Source organism: Micrasema longulum, unplaced genomic scaffold (genome assembly GCF_059751315.1).
Source record: "Micrasema longulum isolate JH-2025_06_02 unplaced genomic scaffold, ASM5975131v1 h1tg000857l, whole genome shotgun sequence".
Classification (NCBI taxonomy): Eukaryota; Metazoa; Arthropoda; class Insecta; order Trichoptera; family Brachycentridae; genus Micrasema; species Micrasema longulum.
Genome location: NW_028278049.1, coordinates 39,592 through 65,474, shown reverse-complemented (window position 1 = coordinate 65,474; position 25,883 = coordinate 39,592). Strand labels below are relative to the sequence as shown.

At 33.1% G+C, this 25,883-nt stretch overlaps 1 protein-coding gene across 1 annotated transcript; it reads left to right on the top strand.

The window, feature by feature from the left end:
* Nucleotides 1-781: 781 nt before the first annotated feature.
* LOC148278600 (cytochrome P450 9e2-like) lies at nt 782-25,488 on the top strand. Its single transcript, XM_088231154.1, has 10 exons — nt 782-831; nt 2,834-3,071; nt 9,516-9,676; nt 13,305-13,448; nt 15,016-15,221; nt 23,201-23,426; nt 23,516-23,737; nt 24,176-24,267; nt 24,521-24,689; nt 25,091-25,488. The coding sequence occupies exons 2-10, from the start codon at nt 2,848-2,850 to the stop codon at nt 25,264-25,266; spliced, it is 1,620 nt and encodes a 539-aa protein (XP_088087280.1). The 5' UTR covers nt 782-831; nt 2,834-2,847; the 3' UTR covers nt 25,267-25,488.
* Nucleotides 25,489-25,883: the final 395 nt, after the last annotated feature.

The following is a 25,883-nucleotide window of genomic DNA, read 5'->3' as shown; positions in this document are numbered from 1 at the left end:
CTAAAGGTAGTGGTCGGGAAACTGATTAGTCAAAAGAACCAAAGATTAGCGTTACGACAGTTAAGATTTCTTTTGATAGCCAAATTTCTTTTCGTTAAACTGTTTTCTTCAAAGCCAACGAACCTGATTTAGCAGCAAAGATCTCCGTATTTACTTTCTGTTATTGAGTAAACATTCTTTAAATTAGCGAAGTAAAAAAGATTTAACGACAATTGCGATGACAATCTTGATCACCAAATCCACAACATTTGAAACTTTTCGCCACTTGATGCAATGGTAAAAAAGCATCTTGTGATTAATTTTTGCTTCGAAAATAGAAAAAAATCCGTTCTTACTTCGGTCAAAATTTTAGCTCCATATGTTGGAATCGAAATAATTTCATCAAGTTTAATATAATGCTTCTCAATGCATTAGATTACAGTATTTGCAATATCCTCAATAATTCAAAAGTTCTTTTGGAGAAACTGATTTTTGTTGCAACTGAGCCGCACTCGAGTGGCTTAAGAGCTGCATGCGGCTCGCGAGCTGCGTTTTGCCGACCACTGTCTTAAGGGAATGGATGAAATCAAAGTTTTTAAAAGTTCGAGTACCCGAGGCATTTAATCGCCTCGTTCGTAATCTCTTACGTAATTCTTACTTCTAGTACTTTGCGTTTAGCAAGTGCCGTTCTTCAACGATTTATTATTACATCTTATTTATTTTAAAATCAACTCAATTCAGTCCTGTGCTCTTATGAATCCACTTGTAAGGTCAATAGTATAAACATGCTTCAAAGCAAGTCAGTTGTACTCGACGTAATTTCACAGACAGCTGCTTGATATTGTCTAAAAGGTGAGTTAAAATTTTCCATCCACCGTTTATTTACTAATATCGTCAAGATTTGTGAGCCGAATAGAACTGGGCGCGAAAGATCGCTCTGTTAGCGTGTATTTAGTACGCAAATAAGCGTTAAAAATGCGTTATCTATACGCGCTTTTGCGTTCAGAATACCACCTTAGATAATTATTTTAACATCGGGTTTCTAATCCACATCACCAAGAAAAATATTTTTGTTCGGAAAAGCGGCGTTGTTAATGTTATTTTTTTAGTGTTGTGAGTACAAATATTACAATCCTAAGTTAGTATGATTATTGTTGTTTGTATCGGTCGGTTTTTTATTTCACATAAAACTTTTTTTTTCTTTTCTATATGAACACCTCACTGGGCATAAATCGTGTCAAGGCATTCATTTACATTATTTTTATATTATATTATATTCTAAGTACAGTAATTGGTATTTATAATAATATACGAGCATACACACACACACACACACATAAATGTGTGCACAGATGTACACATACATATTTAAATAAACAGTAAAATCAATAATAATAATAACAAAAAATGAAAAGAGCAGTAATATATTTTACATAGGTACTGGGCAGATATTGAGCCGAGAAGCATGCCACCGTAGACGTTGCGAGCTATTTGGTTCCTCTATACCTACCGGCTGCCGGTCAAAAGACTGGTAAATAATTCCTTTGCGCGCAGTGATGTCACACCGTGTTACCACAAGCAAAAAACGGAATATTCTGAAGCTTACACATTTGAAAAAAAAGATAGAGACATATTGTTCAATAATTTCTTTTCTATAGTTTATTAAAATGAACTAAAAATCATAAATACGCCGGTTATCTTACATGCGTACATCTCTCATCACTGTCAAAACCCGACTTAGTACTCAATCTCTTCTACACAAACACCGGCCACAGAACAGCGTCCTTGTCTTTCTTGCTATGAGTTATATCTTCGAGCTATCTCTTAAACAGATTTAACGCTGTATTGGCGTCACATTCATTCTTCGCGTGGCAAGGTAATATTTTTTGTACCAAAATTCAGCATAGTTGTACAAAATTTGCATTCCAAATGCGGTGTGAAAATGTACATTTAAAGATCACAAAAAATACAAATTCATCATTTAAAAAAATAAGAGATATATCAAGTTTTGTATCGTATTTATTTGTTTATTTATTTTGTTCATTTACGCCCAAAAGGCATTTACATAAAACAAAAATAAAATACATGCTAACATACTGAATAATAAACACGGAATATACAGAAAAAATATGTGAAATTAGTTAGAAAGGATATAATAAACAGTTTTACAAAGTAAAAAAAAACAATAATAACAAAGGTATGCAAGAAAAAACAGTAAGCATATAAACAAAAAATGCAAAGCTTATGAAATAAATTCTGTAAAGCAAACACAGTAAATCAAGTGTTACGGTAAGCAAGAAAGACAAATTTAAGTTAAATTAATAAACAAGAAAGCATATATTATCGCGAAAAAGGAAGAAATAAAAATATGTATATATGAAATGCGTATTTGCCAATACTACAATGCAATTTGATATAATAGTAAAAAATAAAAAAACAAGTATAAGGTAATAAAAATAAACAATTTATTTTTATTTTTATTTATATTACAAAAGTATTTTTTTTAATTTATGGAATTGAATTGTCAATAATAGTATAAAGACTAGTGTGACATCACAGCCACACAAGAGTTTATAACATTATGTCCCATCATAACACTGTGCTGCTCATAAGTTGGTATTAATTTATCTAAATAGAAGATGCTTGTGTCAAATCATCACTCTCTAGGGGGTAGAGAAGATTCAGAATACCACCCCTTGATGAAAAAAAAAAAAAAAAAAAAAAACAAAACGGCCTAATTCAAAGTCTTGAAATGTTCAACGTAAACTTTATTTCTCATACATTCATCGTATTTCACCGAGATTGAATATCAACAGCGTTGACTCTGTTTTCATCTATATTATATTTTTTACAGATCCATCAATCAAAATGGCGTGGATGCTGTCATGGCTAGACGCTACGTTATTTCTCGTAACATCGCTTATACTATTGGTGTATTTCTATGGGAAAAAGGACCAAGACATCTTCAAAAAAAGAGGAATAAAATACTCGAACCCATATCCCTTCATTGGCAATATGCTTCCGCTGGTATTGGGGAAAAAACATCTTAATTATATTATACAAGATGCCTATAATAAATTCAAAAACGAAAAGTAAGTTTATTTACGCCCAGCTAAATACGATTAAAATTGTATATTTTGAACTCGTACAGTCATCGCTTTCCAATGGAATAATTGGGTGGGGGTGAACTTACAACAACCATATTTAACCATTAGAAACTGTTTAAAAAATTATATTAAAAACAATGCTTCACAAAAGTCGCACTTTTCCCTCTTTCCAATTGTTCCAAGAAGCCAAACTTTTAGACCTAAGACAAATATATTGTTTTCAATGTTTAAAATATATTTTTAAAAACCAACATTTATTTACAAGCAATTCAAATAGATCAAGTCAAAGAAGGAATCGTGTGTTAGAAATACCACATTGTAAAACGAGGCTCGCACAGAGACACGCATATTTTATTGGTTCAAAATTAAAAAATATTTTTTAACTGATAATATTTCATTTATTTATTTATTTATTTATTTATTTATTCACACTCTTTATCAAAATACAATTCCATATTCACTTTGCCCAGCTAACAAGGGTACATACCCCGTTCCAAGCTAGGCAATTACATTTTAATATATTATAATACTTAACAAATTAATATAGAGCACAGACAAACAAAATATAAACTTATTCGGATACACATTTTGATTCATATACATACAGACATACACATATATACACACATGTACATATAAATATACACAAATATACACATGTACATACACACACTGATTGATTCCAAACTTTCAAAATTTTCCTTATTTTAAAAAACACGCACTATCCTGGATACAAAATAAAGATATGAACTCTTTTTTCTACGATATATTTTGTTGCCCTTTAATAATAAGGAATATTTTTGTGTTTTTTTTTTTTTTTAATATTTCCGTTTTTAATTACTATAAAAAATAAAAAAACTTAAAATCTTTTACAGAATATTTTATTTTTTCTTTCTTATGCTACACAAAAATATTATAACTGTCCATTATTTATTATAGGAGCAAAAATTCATTTACATTTTCTTGTATACCCACGAACAGGCCATGCCTTTGTGGGATTTTTTGTTTACTATTTTTACTATTAATATGTCTTTAATTGCAATGTAATTATGCTTTATTTTTTGAATACTTTGTTTTACCTCTTATGTTTATTGTAAAAAAACAAAAAAATTTAAACAAAAAAAAATAATTAAAAAATATGTATTTACAACATAATATTTTCATCTATACTCATTCTAACCTTATTTATCACTATTGTACACTTACTATCCTAATTTTTAAACGGTTGAATATTTACACTTATATATGTAAACCTATGTATATTCTAACACCTATGTTTACAATACACTCGGTGTGCAGAACTTGTCAAGCACTAAAACTCTCGAACTCAAGTGTTTACCTATTGATGATAATTATCGTATTATAAATGTATAAATACGACATTTTAGTATTTTATTAGATAAGGAATACATTTAACATGTCAGGCAATTTGTATGTTTTATTATTCAGAATAAATTTCACTAAGGTCCATATTACACCTATCGTCAAAATTAGGGTAGTTGGACATTTATTATATTATTTTCAATTTATTTAAAATGTATTTAGGTACTTTACAGTATTTTTTTTCTATACATGTTCAATTACACATTGTCGACGAAGTATTTTAAACGTTCATACAAATACACATTTTCTTACATAATTTTCGATTTTACCTTATGGGCAGACAAAGGTAACTCGTAATTGGGGTCCTAAAAACAAAACTTACTTCTTAAATACGAGTATAAAATCATTAACATCTTATTTATACATCAACGGTTTAGAGAACCTTTTACAAAAAATGTTTTACAGAAATAATCATAGCAGTGAACAATTCATTATGTTATACATAATAGAGTAGAATTATAGAATAATTAAAACCAAACAATTTAGTGAACACAAAGTACAAAAGTAAAAATAAAAAGAAACTTAACATCTCTAAACAAAAGATAAAAAAATAACATAAAAAGATCTTATGTTCTAAATAATAACAAAATGAAGTTGAGAATAATTTAACATAAAAATAAAGTGGTTAGTTTTCAACTAGGTCATAATAAAAAGAAAATCAATGTAACATTAGTACTATATAAATAATAAGTTTTTAGAGCAATAACAAAACTTAAATTATCTAAATAACATCTTTATTTTATCAGTTGGTTGGAGAAAGTTGCCATTTACCAATAAATCCAACGATGTACATTTTATTATTATTTTTTATTGATAAACCCTTACTGGTAACATACATTTAACAAAATATTTTTACTTTTTAAATTCACATTCTACTGTTAATAATAATATTTTTAACATCTTTTGTAAAGGTTGTCTGAGTTTTTTGTTTAGTTTTGTCTGGTAGTTTATTATATAATTTCAGTCCATGGTTTATTAGTCTCGATTGTCCTTTTCTCGTTTTGAAAGGTTGCATATATTTTTCTGATATTCTCGTATTGTGTTTATGTTTACTATAGTTTTTTTCAAGTTTTAATTCTTCGTCTACGATTACATCAGTGGCTAATTTATGAATACATTTTACGGATTCTAGTTTAAAGAGTTCAGTTACATTTAATTGTATAGATTGTTTAAAAAGTTCTTTAGTTGCTGTTAGATAGGGTAGGTCATATACCAACTTCAATATTTTATTTTGCTGTCTTTGTAGTCTGTTTCTGTCATTTTGATTTCCTTTTCCCCATAGTAGATGCATATAACATATTTTAGTTTTCACATAGGCTTCGTACATTATTTTATTTTTTCCTTTTTTGATTTAAAAAAAAGACTCGATAAAGTCGCCTTTTTTGCTAATTAAATTGTTGATATGAATTGTCCATGTCAATCGTCGGTCTATTGTTAGTCCTAAGTATTTAACATGTTCAATTTCAGTTAGTCGTTCATTATTTATGTAAGCATCTATTTTATGTAATTTTTTTCTAGATTCAAAATGGATAATATTGCATTTTTTTTCCTTAAGTGTAAGTAAGTTTGTGTTTGTTCATTTAGTCAACATAGTCAGGTATATTATGTACAACACGTTAAAATAAAGAAATAAAAAAATACGTATCCAAGGAAAAAAAAAATTCAATGATTTTTTTTAAACCGTTACTTTTCAAAATAATAATGGGTGAGATTAAATTTAAATTCATTAACAGAATTTATATTAAAAATATGGAATATTTGTTCAAACTGATTTCCATACCTTTGTAGAATGCATTTTGTGAAATATTTTTGAAGGCTGATTTCGGCGAATAATATCGTATTATGTTTTACAATTTTTTTTTGTATCATTAAAAAAGATTTACGTGTAGTGCAGTTTTTAAATTTACTCAGAAACTAAAGAATTGCCTTTTTGGATTTTTAATTTTAGGTTGAAAGTTCAATTCTGACTCACTCGAATTTAAATTCAGCATTTAAGGTCAAAACTTTGGTAGCTTCCATTAATGTTACGAAACGGATTATTTTATACGTGAAATTACAATTAAAAAAAAAGGGGTGGCAAAAAAAATCTTTCCGAAAATTAAAAAAAAATAATTAAAACCGATGCGGTCAAATTTTTTCTAAAACTCGTTAAAAAAAATCATAACTCGAAAACTACGCAAAATCGTGAAATATACACGTGGGTGATTCGGAGACCCCTCAATATGAGGCACCTACATTTTACCTTTGGACGTCATATCTCCGGTCACCCTGTATAAAAAAAATCTATTTCCGAGCTATTTTGACTTCGTGCATTCACTGATTTAATACTAAATATTTGAAGTTGTCTTTTGACTGACTGTTTTCCCAAAAAAAATATATTTAAGACATAAATTTATATTTAATTTATGGGAAGATTGCGAAATGTATGTAAAGAGTAGTGTTCTTATATATAAAACAATCATATGTCCACACATAAATTACTGTTCTTCTATTCTTTTTTTATGCAATGAAGGAGAAATGAAAAAAGTACAAATTCTTCAAAATAAGACGTTGAGGATTATACTTAAAAGAAATGTCTATTCTAATGTAGAAAGAATGCACGGAGAAATTGGGTTGCTCACAGTAAAGCAGCAAATTAAATATAATGTAGCAATTTTTATGCGTAAAATAATTGAGGGGATGAATAAAATAAAAACAATAATAAAGTTTAACCAATGTCATACATACGAAACAAGGGATGAAAAAAGATAAAATTACCAATAAGGAGAAAAACAGAATCTCAAAACTCATTGTACAAGGGATTGAAGCTGTACAATGAGTTAAGCTAGGGTTTCCTAGGACAGCGGTGCCCGTATTTTAACGGCCGTAGTGAACGGTGATGCAGTGGACAGCCATCGTAAAAGTGATTAGAGAGTGGTTTCCTAGGAAAACGGTGTTAAATGGTGTTGATAACAGCGTTTTCCTAGAAAACCACACTCTAGTCACCTTTACGACGGCTGTCCACTGCATCATCGTTCACTACGGCCGTTAAAATACGGCCACCGCTGTCCTAGGAAACCCTAGCTTTACCTGAAGAAATAAAGGAGATAAAAAAGATCAAAATATTTCAAATTAATTTGAAAACAAGTTATTGAGAAATTTTGATAAAAAAAATTGTAATGTTTTAAAAGTTTATATTAGTTCTTAAGACGTTATAAACTAAAGCTCGGGTTTCCTAGGACAGCGGTGCCCGTATTTTAACGGCCGTAGTGAACATTAATGCGGTTGACAGCCGTCGTAACGGTGACTAGAGAGTGGTTTCCTATAAAAATGGTGTTGATAACACCGTCAAAAAATAAAACCACTCTCTAGTCACCACTACGACGGCTGTCCACCGCATCACCGTTCACTACGGCCGTTAAGATACGGGCACCGCTGTCCTAGGAAACCCTAGCTTAACTGAATAAATCATAAAAAAATAAATAAACGAATAAAAATATGTGTGTGCGTCATAATACTGATAAAAAATTGTTTTCAACATGTCGAACTCTGATAAAGATGCCTGTTGGTGACAAGATTCTTACTAAAATAAAGGTATGTCATATGGATGACAAACAAACAAACCATCAGACCGTTTTTTATTATTTTTATTTGCTTATTTTCCCATACATATATTATTTACATGGAAATATAATTACAAAAATACACACTAGAAAAATACATCTTAAAATTAAGCTATAACATACATTGGAAAAAATGCCCACAAAGACTTCAGTGTCTGTGCGTGGGCCATTACTTTTTTAATTATCAAAAAGTTTATGGCATATTTCCCCGTAAGGGTAGCTGAGAGGATGTAACGCCACATCACTCTATCATTACATACAGATCTCGCTTCCTCTACATTCATATATTTTCTCATGCACGCGCGCCGATTCTTCCGACTTTTAACATGTCCATCTTCAAGTATTTGTTGGATTTGGTCATGTCATGTCTTTCTCTGTCTTCTTCTATTGTTGCACCCATCAACATTCGCACCGTAAATCTTTTAGTCGTTTTTTCACTGTCCATTCGGTCTGCATGTCCAGAGCTCCTTTCTTGATGTCGATAATGCTTATCTCAGCCTTACATAATGTACGGATCTCAACATTTGTGCATCTGTCGTACGTAGTTTTACCACACATCCGCCTGAGAGATCGCATTTCGACAGCATTCAGCCCACTTTTATCCCTGTTTTCCAAGTCCATACTTCGCTCCCATACATCAAGGTCGGGACCAGGACTCCATAGTGAACGGTAAAATTTTGCCTCTTGCGACAATAATTTTTTATATTTTTTTTTTTACAAAATACATTTTTGAAATACAAAATAGGTAAATATACAGAACATCTTATATATAACGTTTCTACCTCTCTAATAAAGTAGATACTTGTGTTTAGAGAGGGAGTTCGTTTCACATTTTTATTTTTTCTTATAAACAAAGTAAATTAAAACAAAGTAAGTTAAAATTAAAATTAAAAATAAACAAGGTATATTAATAATAAAAATTCTTTGTTATCGAGTCTAGGAAGGGGTAAGATTAAATCTTTTTTAATTTTAGTTTTAAAAGTTTGATAATTTTTTATAGATTTTATTTATTAGCCAAGGTTGATTTAAGTGCACCGTTCACTCTGTTCCCGGAACTCACCCTTGATTAATTATCTTTCTCAGTTATTCCATCCCTAGTAAAAATACTTCCAAGATACACAGATTCCTCTACCTGTTTTAGTATAACCCCATTCACAGTGATTTTACATTTAGTCACACATTCATTTCTTTCAAAAACCATCACATTCCATTTATCGACATTCATCAGCAAATCGCTTCCTTGCATACATCGTAGACCTTATGACCATATATATATTATTTATAACTTTAATTTTATTTATTTATTTATAATAAATGAATATACAAAAATACAAAAATAATGTGTTGGTATTTTTTTATTATTTTCGATTTCATCAAAGGCGAAGAATACCCAACTCCCATATAAAATAGTGTTTTTGTTAATATTATTTATCTCTCTTTACAGATTCTTTGGTTTATTTTTTTTCATGAACCCAGAGCTAGTGGTAAAGGACCTAGATTTGATCAAACTCATTACAATAAAACATTTTGATCACTTTACGGACCATTTTCTAATGCCGGATGAAAAAGACCCTCTATTTTTCCACAATCTGTTCTCTCTTCAAGGTTTGATGTTTTTATTTTAATCGTTTTTGTATAGTTTCAATTTTTTATTTAGTTTGATAAGGTAATTCAACAAAGAAATATTTTTTTTATTTTTATTTATTTTTTATTTTTATTTTATTAGGGAAATCAACAGTTCTACATACATATTTTTAGTAAACAAACAGATATAGTGTATAAACTCAGAACCAATAACAGATTTCCACATAGTATACAAAGTTAGTAAAGAATATATATATTACATATCAAATAAATACATACAATTTATACATATAAAAATGTTATTTTCAAGTACTCAATAATCAAAGATTTTTTAAATATTAATTTTAAGAACATTAAGTTACTGTAAATTGGGCGGGATAAGGACAAAAATGCTTGAAGATAGGATAAGGAGGGGGGGGGGGAGATGTACATATTTATTATTATAATGTCTACTAAGTTACATAATACATTTTTAGTTTAAATTTTAAATCTGAAATATACTAGAAAATATACAATTTGAAGGTATTCGTCAATACGATTTTCATGCATATATATATTATATGGCTAGCTTAAATATAACAATGTTTGTGTATGTCCAAATGCTTACAGACTGGCTGGATTTCCTCCTTAGGGAGTTTTTCTCATTTAAATTTATTTCAACAGAGAGCGAAAACATTTTTGAGAAGGGAATATGGGAGTCTAGGCATTTACAGGGCTTATGACCCTTTTACCAGGTAGTTAATTCAACAATGATTAAGTATGTCCAAATACTTGCAGACTGGCTGGAAAGAAGAAGTAAAAAAATGGAAAATTGTTTTCAGGCGTTGCCTAGTAGATGATTTGGTTCAGCCGGATGAATCTCACCCACGTGATTAAGGTTTCAGCTCCTTTACTTCACAAAAGTCAACAAATGGAAGAGTTGAAGAAATGTGGATGTTTAAACGTTGGCAGAATGGTGAATGTTACACAGTGTGTAAAATGGCCACTTAAACCAGCCAATGACAGGTCATAAGCCCTGTAAATGTATAGACTCCCATATTCCCTTCTCAAAAATGTTTTCCCTCTCTGTTGAAATAAATTTGAAAAGCTTAAATATATCTTATCTTCAAGACCGTCGAAATAAATCCGACCTTCTAGTCCTATTCAAAATTCTCAACTCACTCTTTGATGCGCCTGAACTACTGAGCTCAATAAAATTAAATATCCCAACTAGAAACCTCAGAGAAAACATTCATACCGATAACCATAGAACTAACTATGGTTTTCATTCCCCTATGCCCAGAATTCTTAGGTCTGCCAACAAACATACCAGTATTGATTTATTTGATAACAAGTTGTCTTCTTTCAAACGATCACTGAGCCAAATTCAATTATAAACACCACTCTCCCGCTTCCACTCCACGTGTCTTTCTACTTTCTCTAATAATAATTTTCTATGTATAAATATGTCCTTAAAATGCCCGTTGGGCATATATATTAATAAGTAAAAAATATTATAGAACTACACAAAAGAGAGATAATTAAATTTATTACAACAGAGGGGGAAAACATTTTCCGATGGGAATATAGAAGTTTACAGGGCGGACGACCTGTCATTGGTTAGTTTAAGCGGCCACTTTACACATTCACACGTTTAAACATCCACATTTCCACAACTCTTCTAACTGTTGACTTTTGTGAAATAAAAGAGCTAAAACCTTTATCATATGAGTGAGATTCGTTTAAAAATTTAGACATACTCAAAACATTGTTGATTAAACAAACTGGTAAAAGAATAAGTATAAAAAATGGAAAATTGTTTTCAGACGTTGCCTAGTAGGTGACTTGGTTTAGCCGGATGAACCTCACCCGCATGATAAAGGTTTCAGCTCTTTTACTTCACAAATTGTTGTATTTTAATGTTCTATTGTAAGATCACAGCGAGAGTATGCATCTGCAGTTTGGAGTCATGTTTATAACTGCAACTCATATGATCTTGAACGATAACAGAGAAAGTTTTTAAGATATATTCAATTTAAGTTTGGTCTACCTGTGTCAGAAATAAAATATAAATCCCTGATGACTGCTTTAAATTTACCATTACTGTCAAGCAGGAAGACAATAAATGACCTCTTGTTTATTTATAAATTATTGAATAATTAAATAGATTGCCCCGAACTGTTAACTTTAATAAAATTTCGTATTCCACATAGACCAACAAGACTTAATTTTTTAGTTTAGTTTTACAGTCATCATCATGGTACTAATTATTCATTAAATTCGCCGAATGTTCGCATGCAGCGACTTGCAAATCAATACAGTGATGAATTAGATTTATTTTATACCACGCCGCTGATGATCAAGCCCTGTGTTTTAAAAAAGAATAAACAATTTAAAATTCAAATAATGATTAGTTCTTCACCTTTGTTTACTCTTTACTCTTGTGTGTATAAATATTTAAAATAATAAATATTGTTTAATTTAATTTTTATATAAAAATGAAGTAAACTTTATAAATTTTTTTTTAAAGCACTTTCTATTTTTTTTCTTCTCTTCCTCTTTTTTAAAAACTGCTATTTTTCTATTTTTTTTTATTTACCTTTCTTTTATAAAGGTAAATATTTATGTTTGTTACAGATGTACTATTTCTTTTTTATATTTAAATACTGTTTACCATTGTAAACTTTTCTCGATGTTTTTGTTATTTTTTTAATATCATGTTATTTTTTGTTGTATTATTTTTCACTGGTTTTATTGTAATTTTGTAAAAGGTTCATGGAACCGTAAATAAATAAATAAAATTCTATTTGATGATATGGATATATTGCTGTTTGCCGATGACATGAAGATTTTTAAAGTTATTAATACCGTAAATTATTGTGTGACTCTGCAACTTCATTTAGACAAAATGTTCCAGTGGTGCTCCACCAATAAACTACAATTAAATATAACAAAATGCCACATAATGAGATTTTTTAGAATAAAAAACATATTTTTGAGTTTGTCAAAATTTTGTACACAAGGACTGGATTCAACTCCTTGGGGAGATGTTAACATTAACATATTACAACAGAGATGAAGAACATTTTAGAGAAGGTAATTTAGAAGTCTAGGCAACTACAGAGCTTGTGACCTGTCATTAGCTGGTTTAAGTGGCCACTTTACACACTGTGTAACATTCACTATTCTGCCCGTATTTGAACATCTATCATCAAATATTTTTAGAAGAGGACTAGAAGTTAAATTTAATTGATTTTCAATTGTGGTTGCTTTTCTCGTTTTTAATCTTTCGAGATTTTTTTAACGAAGACCACTTTAATTGATATGTAAAATTTCAACGCCTACTGAAGTAGTGTAAAATGTCATACCGCAAAGTGAAAAATGTTTTAATATTAAGGCTTTAACATACTCGTACTGTGTGAAAAACTCCCTGGAGTAAGCTGTGTGGTAACCTGAGGTTAGGAAATGATCGCCTGATAATAATAGTATTTTTTTATCTTACTAAAATGATAAAACCTTTACAACACGTGTTTAACCTTTCGCTCTAGACTTGCATATTTCGAGAGGAGAACGAGAGGACGTATAACTTAAAAATTAAAGTGGTTCACACGAATTCATAAAAAAATTGTGTAATTTATTTATTCTTATGTATTAAAAAAATTGTTTGAAGGGGAGAGATGGCACAACATGCGGATCACATTGAGTCCAGCTTTTACAAGCTCAAAAATGAGAGCTATGATGCCTTTTGTGAGAGAATGCTCTGAACGTTTTAATGAACACCTTAAAAAGCAATGTGAAGCGGCTTTGGTCAAAGGTAATATAAACACATTGATTTATTACTGCCCTTGATGATATTTCAATGATCAATTGATCAATGGGGAAGTTCAGTGGTTTTAAAAAATAGTTGTTAAATGACTATCGAGCTTTTTTTTCAACTTCCTGTAGCGCTAAACTTCCTCATTACTTGATCTTGATAAACTGAGTGATGAAAATAACCATATTAAATCATTAAAAACTGTTGTAAAAAAAAATATATTAAAAATAATGCTTCACAAAAATCGCACTTTTCCCTCTTTCCAATTGTTCCAAGAAGCTAAACTTTTAGACCTAAGACGAATATATTGTTTTCAATGTTTTATTATTATAATAATTTTTTATTTTATTTAGTTCTATGATTAACATAGTTTAATATATATTTACAACACAATATTTACATCTATACTTATTCTAACATTATTTATCACTATTATACACTTAATATCCTAATTTATAATATTCACTGTTTCATATGTACATTTTCATTACTTATATTCACTATTTATACTATATATTACCTAATATTTTTCACATATATACTTTTTACATTTAATTTTAAATATATTTACATTTATTTCATTTTTTATGCTTTCTGGTATTTTCTCAAATAATATTTAATATTTTTTATTTTTTATTTATTTATTCATATTTTTCGCTTACAAACTATAATTAATAATAAAAATAATGTGACCTCACTGGGGTATCCCGTGCCGAGGACACTTAACAATTTAGTTTTTTTTTATTACATTTGAGAATAAACAAAGAAGACTCACTTGAAAAACAAACATACATAATTAACAAATATTCAGACAGTTTTAAAAACAAGGTATTTATATACATCTATATTATTTATATTACAAAACACACAATGAAAACAACAAAAACCTAACATAAGCCATACAGTTGTGGAGCAGTTGATTCAGCATTGGTATGGGCGAATGAGACAATATATTTATTTCCTCAAATATATATTTAAGAACCAAAATTTATTTACAAGCAATTCAAATAGATCAAGTCAAAGAAGGAATCGTGTGTTGGAAATACCACATTGTAAAACGAAGCTCGCACAGAGACACGCATATTTTATTGGCCCAAAAATTTTCCTTCTTTTAAAAAACATGCACTATCCTGGATTCAAATTAAAGATATGAGCTCTTTTTTTCTATGATATATTTTGTTGCCCTTTAATAGGGAATATTTTTGTGTTTTTTTAAAATATTTTTTATTTCCTTTTTTAATAAATATAAATAAAAAAATGCCAAATAATCTTTTACAGAATATTTTACATTTTTATTCTTATGTTAAATAAAAATTATAACTGTCCATTATTTATTATAGGAGCAAAAATTCATTTACAGTTTCTTGTATACCCACGAACAGGCCATGTCTTTGTTTGAGTTTTTGTTTTCTATTTTTACTATTTATATAGATTTCATTGCTACGTAATTATGCTTTTTTAATACTCTGTTTTATAACTTATGTTTATTGTAAAAAAAACAAAAAAGTTTAAATAAAAAAAAATAATTATAATGATAAAAATAAATTATGTCATAATTTTTTTCCAGGGAACAAATATTTGGAAATAGAAATGAAGGAAGTTTTCAACAAATTCACAAATGACGTCATTGCGTCTTGTGCATTTGGGATACAATCTGATTCCCTATCAGATCCTAACAATGAGTTCTTCCAAATGGCCTATAAAATGACAAATATTGATTTGAAAGACGCGTTAAAATTGTTCTTTAACAAAGTATTTCCATTTATTAAAACAGTAAGTAACTACTTGAATACAATGTGGGAAGTATGGCCGCGGTCCCAATTTTGGATTAACACTGTTTTCCTATACTGTCACACTGGTAAACTAGAAATAGGTTGATGTACTGACCAAGTGTATTAGATTGAATACAAATTGACAAAACTGCAATGAGGGGTACAATGAAAGCTTTTAACGTTTTCATGATATTTTGTTTTCGCAGTTTGATTGCAAAAAATAATAAACTTTCACTAAACTAGTTTTTAAAAATTGATATTGAATATGCAACACTGAAGAAAGACACGAGTTTTTGTGAACAATTTCGGAAAACGGGTTGGTACTTTTGTTGTTCCTAAATATAACATCCGCCATAATCGGAGAGTGATTTACAAATAGATTAAAACATCCAAGTAGGTAATTTTGACCTTAAAATAAAGTTTCAATTATCTATTTTTGTACGAGGCATATCCAGAAAGTAAGAGTACTGTTTGGCTCTCGTGCTGCAATTTTTTTTCCAAAAGTTGGCTACATTGATTGGTAGTGGGGGGTCTTCTGAACACAACGAGCACCGGCGACCCTCGTTAGTACAAAAACTTACCTCGTAGTGTTCGTTTCTGTGAAATATGTCAATAAGAAATCCCGCCAAGTGCGAGGTGCGCGCTGTCATAAGATTCTTTCTCGCGGAAGGTAAAACTCCGACTGAAATTTTTGTATGGATCAAAACTGTTTATGAGTCTATCTATTGTGACTGGTAATTAAACACGGGTGGCTCATTACACCCCTGAAAAAAAAGGCAGTCATCACAGTGGCGGCACACTAGTTCCTCGTCTCCCGAAAAATTCAAAACCTCAATTTTGGACAAAAAAATCATGGCATTCGTGCTTTGGGAACAAATGATGATAATTTTGAATTTTTTTTTGCGTCAGAGGGAGACGATTACTGCAGCACGATACTGTGAGATCCTAAAAAAGTTCGAAAGAGCAATTCAAAACAAACAGATGGAAATGTTGACAAAAGGAGTGTGTTTGTTACATGACAACGCCCGCCCGCAAACGGCTAACGCCACCAAGGCGCGTTTGAACTCGTTTGGTTGGGACGTTTTGAACCACCCTGCATACTCCCTTGACTTAGCGCCTTCAGATTTTCATCTTTCCACTTTCCCGAAGACTCACATGGGTGGAAAAAAAATATAACCGATAAGAAGGGGAAACAAGAGATCTTGAAGTGGACGAAGAAGATGGCGGGAGAATTCTGTGAGGAGGGCATCAAAAAGCTTCTCCCACGACTTACAACCTGCAAAAAACTGGAAGGCGTCTTCATGGAATAATCTTTACATATATTTCCTCTTTTCGTGTGACGTCACCGTACTCCTCCTAAACGGCTTAACCGATTTACGTGCGGTTTTCAGAGAAACATAGATCTTTGCGCTGTGCGCGTTTGTAGATATTTAAATCTTCAATCGAATATGTAAAAAATAAGTTAGGAGCATAAATGTTTGATTCATCGATCTACCAGGGTTGCATTCGAGGAGAATGCATTTGCAAAAAAATAGAAAGGTGTTGTTTTTTGTGTATAAAAAAGTTTGTTTTTGAATGTTTACAAACAAAATTTGTTTTTTGTGGATCTCAATCAGATTTTTTCCTTAAATTCCTTATAATTTTTACCCATTTGTTTCTTTTTATTGGATTTTTGGTAACACTAAAATAATATTAAATTTAATACATTTAAAAAATCGTATTCTTACATAAGTACCTTACCTTTGTGGTGAGATGACCGGAGTTTGACGTTTGGAAAAAGAATGCCATATTTGAAAAAATATTTATTTTATGTTTTTGAATTCAACCATAATCAAGTACCTAGGTACCTACTTAAATGAAATATATTAATATTATCAATTTGAGGTTTTGGAGTTTAATCACAAACAAGTAGTTAGGTACCTACTTATCAATGAAAAGTCTTTTCCCAAGCTAATAGCAGGGAAGCCAACGTTTGGCCAAGGTCCGCTAGTAAGTTATATAATATATAAAATGCACAGTGATTTTTTATTTTTTTACTTTTTAAATACTAAAATTGGGTACTCTTACTATCTGGATATGCCTCGGATATGCCAAGTCTCTCAAAATCACACTTAGTAATACAAAGAAAGAGATTGAAGATGTTTGCTGCAAATCGATACTTATTGTTCAAATTATTCAACTTTCATCCAATCACCCATTCAAAGAGATATGCTCTATTTCTATATTATATCTGAACCTTAAAGAATAAACCATGGGTGTAACATTGAACGAAATGTTTAGGAAACAAGATTTTGTGATAATCACAATCAGGTTGTGCGATTCCCAAACCATTAAATCTTTTGAACCAAATGAGATAATTTTAACCTATCAAGAACTTTCAAAGTCAAACAATGTTTTTTTTATAATAACACTACATATCAAAATAGTGTTTCCGGGATTACTGGTGTTTTTTGCATTAAAACAAAGTATAGGTACCTACTTCATATTTTTATTTCAACTTTAAAATGCATTTTTATGACGAAAGTGGACTTTGATGTTTTATTCACGTATATAATAGCTAATTGCGATAATTTCTGCATTTTTTTTTAAAGAAGGTAAAACATGAACCAAAAATATAAAAGGAAAAATAACGAAACCCAATAAACCACGAAACCAGCTTGTCAGCAGTTTCTTATTTTTCCCTTACAAAGAGAAACGTTAGAGAAATTATAAAAAGTAATATAAACATTTGATATAGACCGAAAGTACCGCTGTGCCAAATCCATCAATTCTATAATTTCTTGTTTAAAAATAATTATTGTGAACGCGTCTATCTTTAAAAAAATACCGTTCGATTTTTTTGGAAGCAACAATGACCCGAATTGCGCCTTTCGCAAGGGTCGCTGAAAGTAATAAAAGTCCGTTCGCCCAGGCAATCGGGAGCCTATTGTTCTTGCCGAGAAGGTACCCCAAGAACCAGCCACATGTCCATATTTGTGAAGCTCAGGACACTTTTAAAAACGCGAATAATAATAGTTTAAAATAATATTTATATTTTGAAATCCAAATCACTTAATTTCCATGAATAACATATTTATATTTCCATGAAAATTAAACGGCGACCATCACGCCGTTTCCCCGTAAAAGTAGGTAGAGAGGATGGAACGCCACGTCACTCTATCTCAGCATATAGACTTCGCTTCTTCTACCTTCATACCTATTCTCGTGCACGCTCGCCGATTATTCCGATTCTTATCATAAGTTAATTATAAGACTAGGTTAATTTAATATTTAAGTTTAGCAGAATAAGATTTTAAGAACACCATTTGGCGGGAAAGACGGGATTCGGCGCGAAAAGAAGACCGCCCCAACCGAAGCGTGCGCCCGCCAATGAGAGCGACGAGACCAACCGGGAAGGGGGGACGTCGAAAAGATGATAAAAACCGTGACGCCCGCTTCCCGGACTCTCTTCCTACGGAATCTCTTTCGACGGAGACTCTCTTCCTTGTTAGACTCTCTTCCACTTAAACTCTCTTCTACGGACTCTCTTCTACTGCGTCAGTTGACCTCAAGGGTCACGGGCGGGTGCCTTGCCATCCCCGTGGCCCAGTCAGCAGCCCAGTCAGCAACCCAGTCAGCAGCCCAGTCAGCAGCCACTAGAAAGGCCACCACGCTGGCTAACCAGCCCTGAAGCCGCAGCCCCGACGCTGCCGCCTACGACGAACCCGCGCGCTCACGTCGCCGCACCACGGTGACGCAGCCCACGCGCCCACGCGCCAACGCGCCCACGCCGCTGCGCTCATGACGAGCCGCCCACGTCGTGCGTCCCTCCACGCACCCGACGTCACTTCTCATGCCCCGCCATGGGACAGGAAGCCACGCCGCCGCTCATGACGAGCCGTCCTCGCGGCACATCTCACCGCAGCTGGACGCCGCCGTCCCAGCTACCCCTGTCGCCGCAGCCAGATGCCGCCTCCCCCTACGATGCACCACGCCGCCGCCCCCATCGCGTCCTGTGCCCACGCCGCACGTCAAGGACCCACGCCGCCTTCGCGTCACCACGCCGCGCGCCGCATCAGGGCGTCAGGTTAATTTTAAGTTTATTGTTTAAGTAGGTTAAGGCTAATTCTAAGTTAGGTTAGACTTTGTTCATAATTTAATTTAAATACATTTAATTTCCATTGTTTATCTTATTTCCTTTCTTACCCCTCCACATTGACATAATTAAACTGAATGCAACTTTAATCTAATTGTTATTCTTTACGGATAACTGGCGCCCGACTAAACCAAACGTCTCTCACTCTCTTAATTAATGATTTTTTTTTTACGCTAAATTTTTATTTCATTTTGTATATTTTTATCTTTTAATTACTTATTCTAGATTGTCAAGTGGCGCCCGAAACGTGGGGCTTTGCTATAATGTCATATAGCAGAATTTTACGACTCTGAGATTTAGTAATAATATTTAGAATATTTTTTTATACATTGCGCATTCAGTTTAATTATGTGGAGGAAAAATTCAGTAAATATTCGTACCATGTTACCTTTTAATTTTTGCATATGGTTTGCTTAATTATTTGTACTTGTTAAGCCAAAATTATTATTTTGTGTGTGCATATTATGTTTCATTAATCTAAATGTGAATTTGTTGTTTTAGCGCGGGATAATCGGAAGCGTAGAAATTTAGGTAGAACAAGTCTTGAGTTTATTTGTTTCATTGCTAATATTCAATTATATTTTAAATCATGGTTTCATATTCGCGTAACTAGTCCATTTTATATTCGTAATTTTTCGTGATAATTTTATATTTTTGTTTTTGTACGTTGCGTCGCGTACCGCATAGCACCGAAACCAGTTAGCAATTACCTTCAATCTCGACAGAGGGATATAATATTTAATTCTAGTGGGAATCTCGCAATATTCCGAGGGGAATATCAACTGTGCGTTAGACAGGAAATTACGGAAGACGAAGCCTGGATGGCCAAGTCTTACGGAGGATTTGATTTGCGAATATCACAGTAGTATGTAGTGAGAACGAGGAAAGGTTATGTTAATTCCAGAATTGTTACGTCCCGATTCAACACACTGTTTACGCCCAAGTACTCCAAGTAAGTTCGAATCGCCGTTTTAAATGCAAACGCTGGCTGCGAGCGCAGACATTTTAAGGGATCGACATACCTCAGACCTCAGTCTGACCGCGTGCTACAACAGATATTCAACGAAGGACCCAGCTAGTAGTTAGTTATTAAGTAGTATAAGAACCGCGAATTAATTTTAGATGTTTTTTTAAATTTATTTAAGTATTGATGGATTTGTCAAATTAGAGTAGGGTGGATTGATATAGACCGAAAGTACCGCTGTGCCAAATCCATCAATTCTATAATTTCTTGTTTAAAAATAATTATTGTGAACGCGTCTATCTTTAAAAAAATACCGTTCGATTTTTTTGGAAGCAACAATGACCCGAATTGCGCCTTTCGCAAGGGTCGCTGAAAGTAATAAAAGTCCGTTCGCCCAGGCAATCGGGAGCCTATTGTTCTTGCCGAGAAGGTACCCCAAGAACCAGCCACATGTCCATATTTGTGAAGCTCAGGACACTTTTAAAAACGCGAATAATAATAGTTTAAAATAATATTTATATTTTGAAATCCAAATCACTTAATTTCCATGAATAACATATTTATATTTCCATGAAAATTAAACGGCGACCATCACGCCGTTTCCCCGTAAAAGTAGGTAGAGAGGATGGAACGCCACGTCACTCTATCTCAGCATATAGACTTCGCTTCTTCTACCTTCATACCTATTCTCGTGCACGCTCGCCGATTATTCCGATTCTTATCATAAGTTAATTATAAGACTAGGTTAATTTAATATTTAAGTTTAGCAGAATAAGATTTTAAGAACACCATTTGGCGGGAAAGACGGGATTCGGCGCGAAAAGAAGACCGCCCCAACCGAAGCGTGCGCCCGCCAATGAGAGCGACGAGACCAACCGGGAAGGGGGGACGTCGAAAAGATGATAAAAACCGTGACGCCCGCTTCCCGGACTCTCTTCCTACGGAATCTCTTTCGACGGAGACTCTCTTCCTTGTTAGACTCTCTTCCACTTAAACTCTCTTCTACGGACTCTCTTCTACTGCGTCAGTTGACCTCAAGGGTCACGGGCGGGTGCCTTGCCATCCCCGTGGCCCAGTCAGCAGCCCAGTCAGCAACCCAGTCAGCAGCCCAGTCAGCAGCCACTAGAAAGGCCACCACGCTGGCTAACCAGCCCTGAAGCCGCAGCCCCGACGCTGCCGCCTACGACGAACCCGCGCGCTCACGTCGCCGCACCACGGTGACGCAGCCCACGCGCCCACGCGCCAACGCGCCCACGCCGCTGCGCTCATGACGAGCCGCCCACGTCGTGCGTCCCTCCACGCACCCGACGTCACTTCTCATGCCCCGCCATGGGACAGGAAGCCACGCCGCCGCTCATGACGAGCCGTCCTCGCGGCACATCTCACCGCAGCTGGACGCCGCCGTCCCAGCTACCCCTGTCGCCGCAGCCAGATGCCGCCTCCCCCTACGATGCACCACGCCGCCGCCCCCATCGCGTCCTGTGCCCACGCCGCACGTCAAGGACCCACGCCGCCTTCGCGTCACCACGCCGCGCGCCGCATCAGGGCGTCAGGTTAATTTTAAGTTTATTGTTTAAGTAGGTTAAGGCTAATTCTAAGTTAGGTTAGACTTTGTTCATAATTTAATTTAAATACATTTAATTTCCATTGTTTATCTTATTTCCTTTCTTACCCCTCCACATTGACATAATTAAACTGAATGCAACTTTAATCTAATTGTTATTCTTTACGGATAACTGGCGCCCGACTAAACCAAACGTCTCTCACTCTCTTAATTAATGATTTTTTTTTTACGCTAAATTTTTATTTCATTTTGTATATTTTTATCTTTTAATTACTTATTCTAGATTGTCACATTATTAAGAACTAAAAGCATACCTAATTTTCACACAAAATTTATTTTTAAAAATTAAAATAGATGACATTAAATGATAATCAATATAAACCTTTGTTACACATTAAACATTTAATTATTTTTTTCTTAAAAGCTTTGTCAACATTTTCTTTTAAAATCATGTTAGGAATCTTATTAAAAATTTTAGTAATTTTATAATGAAGTGTTCTTTGGCCATACTTGTTTACAAACCTCGGGAAACCTTTTCAACTTCAAAACAGCAAAAAATGAACTCCCGTGTTTTATTCTCTAAAGTATGTACAGATTATATAATTTTATGTTATGCGTGAACGGAGATATTCTGAATCAGGTAGAAGAATTTGTGTACCTGGGAAGTATGTTTACTAGGGACGGAAAGGCCGAGGAAGATATTGAAAGGAGGGTGAGTGCCGGGAACAGGGTGAACGGTGCACTAAAATCTACTTTGGCAAACAAATGTTTATCGCAGGAGGCTAAACTAGCAGTTCACAACGGAGTTCTAGTTCCAACTCTAATGTATGGGAGCGAAGTATGGAATTGGAAAATTAATTATGAAAGTAGGTTAAATGCTGTCGAAATGCGATCCCTCAGGCGAATGTGTGGTAAAACGATGTATGATAGGTGCACAAATGTCGAGATCCGTGAAGTGTGTAAGGCTGAGACATGCATTATTGACAGAATCAAGAAAGGGGTGCTGCGTTGGTTTGGACATGTAGAGCGAATGGACTGCGAAAGAACGGCTAAAAGGATCTGCGATGCAAATGTTGGTGGATGCAGAAAACGAGGAAGACCAAGAAAGACATGGCACGATCAAGTCCATCAAATACTTGAAGATGGACATGTCAAGAGTAGGAATAATCGGCGTGCGTGCATGAGAAGATGTATGAATGTAGAGGAAGCGAGGTCTGTATCCCAAGATAGAGTGTTATGGCGTTCTATCCTCTCTGCCTACCCCTACGGGGAAACGGCGTGATGGTTTGTTGTTGTTGTTGTTGTTATGTTATGCAGATTTTCAATATTAAACTAATGGACGACTCAGTGGAGAAGTACTACAGGCGCATTGTCATGGATATTATAAAACAGAGAACTCAATCTGGAGTTGTAAGAAAAGACATGATATATTTGTTGATGCTGGCAATGCAAGGCACTCTGCACGAAGATGAAACTCCCGAAAGCCAAAACGTTGATTCTGGTGAAAATGGAGAAAAATACTCAAAAAAGAACATTAAAACTAGTAAGTCTTTTTGTAGTTTCTGCATTATTCTTTGGTAGCATTCCTGTAAAATCGATTCGTTGAAATTGACTCTTGATTTTTTCCCCAAGATTGGACGGATGATGAAATCACAGCTCAGGCTGTGATATTTCTGTTCGCTGGATTTGAAACAACTTCAACCCTCCTATCATTCATGTGTTATGAGTTGGCCATTAACACCGATGCTCAAGCCCTCCTCATGGAAGAAGTGGACCAATATATCAGAGACTCTGGGGGCATGATCAAATACAACGACATTCCTAACCTCACTTACTTGGACATGGTCACGTCAGGTTAGTTCAATATTTAGGTGAAATCTGACGTAACCTAACCTATTTAAAATATAATTGCAACACAGAGGGAAAACCATTTTCCAATTTTTATTCTTCTTCTTTCACCAGGTAGTTAATTAAACAATGTTTGAATATGTACAAATGCTTGCAGACTGACTAGATTTCCTCCCTAGGGAGTTATTGATATTAAAATTAATTGCAACAGTAATTATTTAAAAATTTAAATAAAAAATTTAAATAAGGAATTGATATATTAATGACAAAGTCCAATCATTAAGAAACTGCTTGAAAAGTAACATAAGTCAAAATCTCTGAAGCTTAAGTCATGTTCTGTAAAATGAAATGTGTTACTTTCAGTTCGTTTCAAAAAGAATCTTGCTGAACATATACGTTAACGGTATTCAAAATAATTTTACTAAGGATTTATTTATGTTTCAGAAACCCTAAGGCTGTGGCCCCCTGGTGGTACATTGGATCGCGTTTGCGTAAAGCCTTTTACAATTCCTGCTTCAAATGAACCAGATTACACGGTTGGTAAAATATTTTCTTAACCCTCAACTCAAAACGGTCTCAAAAGTGTTTGTCACTTGTTCTAATAAGAATTGCAAAAAAAAACCAACGCAAAACCGTTTAGGGAGCATGGTTTGGTTTAAACCAACTTCATTAATATTTGCTTATCATTTTTTTCATGTATTGTATATTGTTAGAAGGTTAATAACATATTTTTAAATCATGGTCATGCTCATTTCTGCATGCGGTTGATTAATGTGTGTTTTTTTTCAGATCCAAAAAGGAGAAATAATTAGTATACCAGTCTTCTCGATACAAAATGATTCTAAATACTTCCCAAATGCAGAAAAATTCATTCCAGAACGATTCGCAGAAGAAAACAAATCATCATTTAATGCGGCATCATTTTTCCCATTTGGCATAGGACCGAGAATCTGTATTGGTAAGCAAAAAAAAATCAACCAATTGTTTTGAAAAACATCTTGGCAGATAATTTTCGATAAACTTTGTAGAAAATCTTTTATCCATAGTTTGAATCGCCCTTTTCAATTGTTCTTGCTAGAGTAGTCGTACACCTCTCTAGGTAGAGCCAAAATTTGCCTATTTCGACACTTAGTTCTTCTGGAAGCTCCCTCGAGGAAGACGCTAGATTGAAAAAATATATATTGTTGAATTCGTTCCACATCGAGATCCTTCAATTTATCCCTACAAATCTAGAATATCTCTATCGTATCTCTTCGTCTTGTGACCAAAGTGTCAATTTATTTGAATATACACCATTTCTGACTGGCACACATCGTAATTGAATTATTGTTATGTATATTGTTATTATTTGTTTTTTAGGAAACAGATTCGCTCTTATGGAGGTGAAAGTTATGATGTTTTACCTTTTGTCGGAGTTCGAAATTATCCGGACACCCAAGACACAAGTTCCGGTACGGATCAAGAGTCACCCTTTCAACTTACATTCGATTGGTGGATTCCAGTTGGGGTTGAAGAAACGACAAAGGCCGTCTTAATTAGTAGAAATGTTAATATGGTGGACTCAAACATTAAAGCGAAAATCCACACTCAATGGAAATAAACATGTTCATATTCAAATGTAAAAAACATAAATTAAAACATGCATGAAAAATAAATTATGTGTCGAAAAAATACAGTGAAAAATAAAATAATTATTTAAATAAACGTCACATTGTGCTTATAACGCGTAAGGAGAAAAATACATTCTATAAAATATACATATTCAAAGTTCAGTTATTTAATAAAATTATAAATAAATAATCAAAAAGTGTGCAAAAAGCAAGTACCTACCATAAAAAAATTGAAAATATAATGGTAAAATATCACTTTTTTTTCTAGCTCTATGAAATACTGTCCAGTAAAAAAAATAAATTTTTGTTACTTATTAGTGGCATGAAAAAGATCATTTTTATATTTGTAATTTTGAATTCCCAGAAAAAACGGTCATTCCATTGACCACGCCCCTAATACGTTACGATTCATGTTTATTTGTTTCTGACCATTCAAATTTGTTAAGAACATTGTTACGAATCTTGACGTCACAACTATCAAGGCCAAAAATGTCGCGTTTGTCTAGTGACGTATTTAAAAAAAAACATTTTTAAATTTATAT